At 41.5% G+C, this 7,368-nt stretch overlaps 1 protein-coding gene across 1 annotated transcript in view; it reads right to left on the bottom strand.

Annotated features, from left to right (window-relative positions):
* sergef (secretion regulating guanine nucleotide exchange factor) overlaps positions 1-7,108 on the bottom strand; it is a 10,311-nt gene extending 3,203 nt beyond the window's left edge. Inside the window, exons 1-10 of the mRNA XM_061035573.1 lie at positions 7,035-7,108; positions 6,612-6,750; positions 5,144-5,296; positions 4,395-4,489; positions 4,171-4,231; positions 3,981-4,094; positions 3,822-3,881; positions 2,480-2,638; positions 2,215-2,381; positions 907-943 (exon numbers count right to left, since the gene is read on the bottom strand). Of these exons, the coding sequence (XP_060891556.1) occupies positions 907-943; positions 2,215-2,381; positions 2,480-2,638; positions 3,822-3,881; positions 3,981-4,094; positions 4,171-4,231; positions 4,395-4,489; positions 5,144-5,296; positions 6,612-6,750; positions 7,035-7,076 (1,027 nt within the window). The 5' untranslated portion in view covers positions 7,077-7,108. The remainder of the gene's footprint in view (positions 1-906; positions 944-2,214; positions 2,382-2,479; positions 2,639-3,821; positions 3,882-3,980; positions 4,095-4,170; positions 4,232-4,394; positions 4,490-5,143; positions 5,297-6,611; positions 6,751-7,034) is intronic.
* Between the last annotated feature and the right edge of the window lie 260 nt (positions 7,109-7,368).

Genomic DNA, 7,368 nt, shown 5'->3' with positions numbered 1-7,368 from the left:
TACCAGTGATGTCAAGCGTTTCCTCTCTAATGGAGCCGCTTTGCTCGTGTTTCAATGTTCATGTGCGTATTTGTTCTCAAGCTGATGTGAAAACTGGGCCAGTGTTCAAAATTTAATGCAACGGATTTTACTTCCAAAAAGGGCAGTCACTAAGGGAGAGTAGGAGACTTTTAAATAGCCTAAAAGAAATAAAAGCACATTTAAAATCTTTGTTCATCTGAAAAGGGAGTAAGAAACAGGCAACTGTTTTTGTTTTGGTTTGTTTGTCATTCTTTAAAGGATGTGACTGCGATGTCTGTTTTCTTTCTTATGTGCAAAAAGGGAGACTGCTCTTCAAACAATCTGCAACTGGAAAACTGTTTGTTTAATTCAGCTCTTTTACAGGCTTGTTTAAGTAATTGCCTCTGTCAGTGATACCCATCTATCTATGCTATAATTACTTCCTGATGCAAAGGCCATAGAGCAATGAGCTGACCTCAGAAATCCTCTACAGCATTACCAGAAGGATTAATATTTCACAGTGATGTTTAACTGTTATGTTTTAGACTGTTCCTTACCAACTCTGTAGTACAGGGAGGAGGATCACTTGAAATAGTCTAGCTGTGCCTCTGTGTATTCCGTTCTTTTATGAAGTAAGTGCTACGGTCATGTTAGGCCAAATGTGGGGTCTCCTGTTTTAGCTGCTTGCACGTACTTAAACTTATAAGTTCAAACTATTTCAGCTTCATTTCTCAGAAAACTCTTTTCTTTGTTGTGAATTTCCAGTGCATTTGTGTTCAATCTTGTACAAAACTGACCTCGTACCTTTTTTTTTCCTGCATCAGTACATGTTCTGATATTAGCAAATTATAAATAGCTTTTTGAGCATGACAAGAAAAGCATTAGAAAATATAAGGAGGTACGTACCAACAATGGCGAGGTTGTGTTCTGATCCACAGGCAATCTGTAGAGACAAAGATTTCAAAGTGTTCAAAATGCATGTTTAGAGCAGACAGCCAATTCTAAGACTGTGATAACCTAAATTGTTATGCCGACATAGATACTGAAATATTTTGTGAACCAAAGCTGATCTGAAAGTGAAATAAAATGCCATGTCTCAAGGTGTAGTCTTTTAACTTTTATTCAAAACTATGTGCACCAAAAGCCAATATCATGATCAATAATCAGTTCTGTAAATACATTAGACACGGTTAAACCCCTCACTTCCCGGTGCATCATCAGAGAGCCGAGCAGAGTTAACAGTAAAGTGTTCCTAAAAGGTAAAGCACACCGCTGGGCTGTCTAGAACGGTTAATGCTACTGTCGCAGGAGTGCCTGCCTTTGCTGACTCAAACCCTTTTACAAATTAATGGCCTTTTTTTTTACCCTCTTATGCCTTATCCAGGAGCTGTGGGGGGCACATTTAAGTTCTGATCCTGAAATCTACGAACTCTTCAAGAATTAACGAATCAGCATTCTTGATAACGCATACAGCTGTGGCAAGCCACAAACAGAAACACGCCGACTGACAGGTTGCGATTTGTTACTCCGGTAATGTTCATTGGCCTCATAAAAGTGTGACAGTTCATTTCATATTGCCTCTGTGGGTGTAAAAGTACAGTGTTTGGGCAGTAACATGTTAGGGTGGGCTGGGAGATTCATAGTCCACTCGGCTAATCCATCCTGCATTTAGCTTTACACACATATAGCAACTGTGGCTTGACATACGCTCAGCTCTGCTACAATGATCTGTGCTCAGTAGAAGAGTGATCTTGCCCTTGCCCGTCCCTGACATCTACTTTATTGGCAACGATCCCCAGCCATTTAGACTCCAGGTTAACTGCTGCTATCCCGTGATGCTCACACATAATTGCCCTTATGGGAGAAGAGACCCTCGCCTTCACTGGATGTAAGTAGTCCTCTGGGAGTGTCTGTGTGTCTCTCTGTGTGTGTGTGTGTGTGTGTGTGTGTGTGTGTGTTTGCTCTAGATGTAAGGTTTAGTCATTCTAATCCTTCACAACCTGCTTTTAGTCGGACTGGCTCTCAATCAGGACATTCTGTCTCACCTCATACAAAACAACCCTCAGCTGCCTGTTTTATTTGTATTTATCTGCTGCCTCCTGCTGGACTCACAGACATTTCCTACTACAACACAATGACAACATCAATTACAGTAAGGATCACTTCAGTGACACCCAAAGCACCCACTTTCTTTTCCCATTTTAAACGTATCACCTGTGCCGCTCCATGGAGTGCTTTAACCTCTGTGGGCAGGCAAGCCTTCTTGTTTGGACCTCCAGCTGAAGGACCCACGGACTCCTGCTCAGGGTTCTGAATGGGTGATGCTTTTTGGCCAAGCTGTCCATAATCTCCTCTGCCCCATGTGAACACTCTCCCAGTCTCTGTAAAATGGCAGATGATTTGTTAATATATCTTAACTGCCTTTAAGTCATTGCAGGTCAAACACAATACTGTATTCATTACTCTTTTTTTTTTTTACCTGTTTGAGCAACTATATGAGTCCAGCCACTCCACACATGGACAACTTTTTCTCCACCCAGAAGTGAGCGCTTCATGAGAGAGGGAGAGGACAGGAAAGGCTCTGTGCTGGTCAGCTGGCCATGTTTGTTGCTTCCCCAAAGAAAAACATCACCGCCTCCTGCACACACAACAGATGACACATCACTTGTCTTCCAGCCGAGGCAGTGACAGAAAAAGGTGGAGAGGTTGTCGAGAGAAGCTTTCCCACATATTAAAGGACAGAAGAGGGACCGGTTTTATAATGTTTGAACATGAAGTAGAAGACAACTCAGGCCTGGTGTTGACAAAACAATTTGTAAATCCAAATGATGACCTTCCAGAGCAAACAAAACCTGAGCTTGCAGATTTATTTGGTTGCCAGGCAACAACAACTCACTGGTACAACCTGAAAGAGTAAACACACCTTGAGTGAGTGAATAGAAGCACAGTGGTGTTTTGAGGTTATTATGTATGCCCTGTTAGTACTGTGACCCAGTGTTTGAAAAAAAGATTAAGTAGCATATAGCCGGTGGAGTGAGCAGACACCTAAACCTGAACTAATTGTTAGGGAGAAGGTTCCAGCCTTGTTTGCTTTGACTGACAATCTTAGCCAGTTTGACAGCTATTTCACATTGATCATGGTGAAAATATCTCACTGGAATTCGTACCTATAATGCAAAATCAATGTTTCCTTTTACCTTCTGCTAAATAAAGTGGATCTGCTACTTGTAATCGCCTGTGTTAAAGAAGACATATTATACCCCTTTTCTACCTTTTCAAACAGTCCCGCTGTGGTCTAAATGAAACATCTGTGCTGTTCTTTGGTCCAAATTTAACATGAATCAAGCACCAGATGAGGTTTGTGACCCTGTATAAACCAGCTCTCTCAGATTGCTCTGTTTTGGTGTGTGTGTCTCTTTAAATGCAATGAGCCCCCCCTGAGTTTTCCTGGTAGACATCACTCCTCTGTAGCGAGAATAAAAAGGGCGGACATGCGCAAAGGTTCCGCTGTAGGCTGGGGGTGGAGTCCATGGGTGGAGAAACCAGGGTAGAGGAGGGGATTTTTTTTTTTTTTTTAACCAGAATCCCACTTGTGATGTCACAAGTTGAACAAATTTGAAACGGAGACCATGCAGACCACAAACAAAGGACTGGATGGGTTTATTTCACATTTTGTGGTTCAGTAGACACTCAACTTACTCAAATATATGTTCAAAAACACTGTAAGTGTATTTTCATAAAATGTCCCCTTTAACAACATTCTTCATATTTAATCTAAATGAACCCAATCCAACATGAACGCAGCATCATGATTGTCATACCTGTGAGGCACACACAATGCACTGACCCTGCTGACACCATGTGTGTCTTCTGATCCAGACCTGCAACACAGGCACACATAGCTGGTCACTATCAATCATGTATGCCCTTAAAGCTTTGTGCTCTGTAACTATATCAATTCAGTGCTGAGTTACACTAACCTGGTACTACAGAGGGCACTGTGGAGTTAAGGTGTGATGGGACAGGATGTGGACTCAGGGCTCTCTTGGCGTGACTGCAAAGACCACGCCCCCACTGATATACACAGCCTGAGTCTAAAAGCAGAACAGAAAATTAGTATTAATGGATTAAGAGCTGAATGAAAATACAAAGCTTTTGTTGCATACTCACCAGAAGCAGCCAATGAATGTCTGAGTCCTGCTGCTACACTCACCACTGACTCCTTCAGACTCTGAGAAAACACAGAACAGTTATGGCTGCTTCAAAGAAAGTGACGTGAAGTTGGATTGTGGCAGCTTTGACCAGTAGGGACTGATAAATTAAATAAAACCATATTAAAGAGGCTATCTTGTGTTAATTTCAGTAAGTAAAATACAAGCCTCTCGTTTGCTCACCTCAATAACCAGAGGTTCGGAAGAATGTTTGACTGTCTCTCCGACACCCAGTTGTCCGAATGCATTGGAGCCACATGCAAACACTTGACCACAATCTGTAAGTGACACAATTTAAAGACGTTAAAGAAAATAACACTGACATATGTAGATGATTGAAAGGTAGTTCAAGCCTTCCTCCTTCATTTACATATACAATACAATACCAGGTTCTGTGTAACACCCTCAATCAAAGCCAGCAAGATTACAGAATCAAAGAGGGTGGGTCCTATAGGGAAAAATACTCTGCATAAGATGCCTCCAGCTGTTGCCGAATTTGGGACAACCCTAACCATCTAGTTTGTGAGATTAATGCTGCATTCATGTTTGATGTAAGGCTGATATTTAATCATGTAATCACAAGGAAGCAGTTGTTTTTGCAGTCAACTCAAACAATGGTTTAGACTGCAGAGAATGAGATCCCTAAATTTATAGAATATGCGTTTCATTAAAGTTGTTCTGATTCCCTGTACTGCCTAAAAATGGTATAGGGTGTGGACTGAGCCTGTCAATCCAGCGACTCAATACCATAACCATTAAGCCCCCTGAAACTGTTTTCAGGTTAATTGCTTTGACCATAACAAACAACAACAGTGTGACGTAACAGGTTTTCCCCTGTTCGATGAAAAAACATATTCCTACCCAGTGTCATCCTATCACTTAAACCTACTGAAAAAAAAGAGCACAACAGCACGGTGTTAAATAGTGTTTACCAGTGAGGAGAAGAGTAAAATCCCAACCACAGGCTACTTTTGTGATCCTCTGGCTCAGGCTGCAGCACAGCTGAAAAGTGAGTCTGTCTACACAGTGTCCAAGTCCCAGCTGTCCTTTGTCATTCTGTCCGCACACAAACACCTTGGCATTCTCTGTACGCCACAAAACACACAGCAAACATTTGTAAACAAGCAGTTTATTGTTGATACGCAGAAGAAATCAATGTTTTCAACACTGACACTACTAAACATTTGATTAAACGGTTGCAATGAAGCTCGGGAGATGAGGAAGCCTTGCCTAGATGCTGTGTGCAATAATAACATTGTTCAAAGTTCACTGTTTCTATCTGCAGGGCGGCTGTGGCTCAGTTGGTAGAGTCGTCACCTCTAAAACCGGAAGGTCGAGGGTTCGATCCCCAGCTAAGCAACATGTCTGATGTGTCCTTGACGGTGTATGAATGGGATTAGTTACTTCTGATGATACTACATACCAATCACTGCCATCAGTGTGTGAAAGGGTATGAATGGGTGGGTGTGACTGGCGGTATAAAAGCGCTTTGAGTAGTCGGACGACTAGAAAAGCGCTATATAAGCTCAAGTCCATTTACCATCTGGATAGTGCAGGTTTCTATTTTCCTTCTACTATTTCCTACAGTTTAAAATACAAATTGAGTCTTACCCGTTTTAAGTAAAAACCCATTCATGTTTTTTTTTTTATTTACTTGTAACTGTTTTTTATAATTTTAATTGCTGTCTGTATGTTGTGAGTGTGACTGTGTAAATTTTTGCTGCCTCTTGGCCAGGACTCCCTTGAAAATGGGGTTTTTAATCTCAAATGGGACTTTCCTGGACAAATAAAAGGTTAAATAAAAATTAATTAAAAATGTGTATATTTTGGCTGTACATGTATGTTTTACAGAAATGCACGTTTGTTGCTTCTTGTATATGTTAGTGCAGGGATGGGCAACTTTGGTCACGGCAAGGGCCACATTCAATTAATTCTCCCTGCCAAAGGGCCAAATTCTGGTAAACAAAAACGATCAATTATGAATCAATTATAAAAAAAACAATTATGTCTCAAATTTAACTCAACATATGCCAGTGATCAAATATTATTATGGATGTATTTCTGGTTTTCATGATTTCACGGCAGATTTTGTCACATTTTCTTCATGTTTCCAATTCATTGATATGTAAAAAAATGACCTGAGGGCCACATTGAGGGTTGTATGGGGGCCGCATGTGGCCCCCGGGCCGCCAGTTGCCCACCCCTGTGTTAGTGTGTGTCTTACTGTGGTGTCTTATAGTCGTATGTGGAATTAACAATAAGTCTATGTAGCCACAAGGGGGCGCCACATGATCTCTTATCAAGAGCTTTATACTTTGCTCAGCTCACACTGCTCAACACAGACGCTTGTACACGAAATGTCAGATGAAATGTGCAGTTTGAGTACCAGCAGCTTCTTACCGGTGATAACCACGGAGTGACCTCCGCCGCCGCTAACAGCCCGAACAGCCGTGTTTTGAAGAGGAGTGATGTCTGCGAGCCGGGGGGCTGACTGGTCCTCCACATGTCCCTGTCCCAGCTGCCCGTAGCTGTTTGCTCCCTAAAAAAAAAAACACGATAACAACCACTAACATTGTCCAGAACCAACGTGACCATGTTAAGTAAGTCGTTACCTGTTGAACAAATCATAACGACCGTCTGTGTTTGCTGCGCTTGAAGCTTTTACACTAGCAGGAGTTTTTGAGCTAACGTTAGCAAAAGTGCTTCGTTAACGTCCCGCAACTTGCTGTCACTTCTGCCCATGGTTAGTATTAGAGACCATTATATTCCCCGGCCGTACATATACGAATCAACCACTTAAACTGTGAAAAATACTAAACTTACCCAGGAGTGACAACAAAACTCCGTCCGCTGACTCGTTTCCATGGAGTACTCTAGCAGCTTTACTTGCGACACTGTCGTAAAAAACGTTTTGACGTAGTTGCCATTGCATATGTAGTTTTTTTCATTACGTTGCACTCACTCCTCTGCTATCTGTTTTTTCGTAGTAGGTATCGTATTGAGCTGGGCATAAACACTTAATTATAACAAAAAGGACCCTATATTTCCCACAAATACACTTTACAAACCCTTAAAATCATTCTCCAATCTAGTGTTCAAGAAGTCAAGTCCAAAAGTTTTATTAATGGTCAGATTTATGTCTTAAGTAGCCTACAGG

The sequence above is a fragment of the Labrus mixtus genome, chromosome 4, assembly GCF_963584025.1.
Source record: "Labrus mixtus chromosome 4, fLabMix1.1, whole genome shotgun sequence".
NCBI lineage: Eukaryota > Metazoa > Chordata > Actinopteri > Labriformes > Labridae > Labrus > Labrus mixtus.
This window is presented reverse-complemented; position numbering and strand designations above follow the sequence as displayed.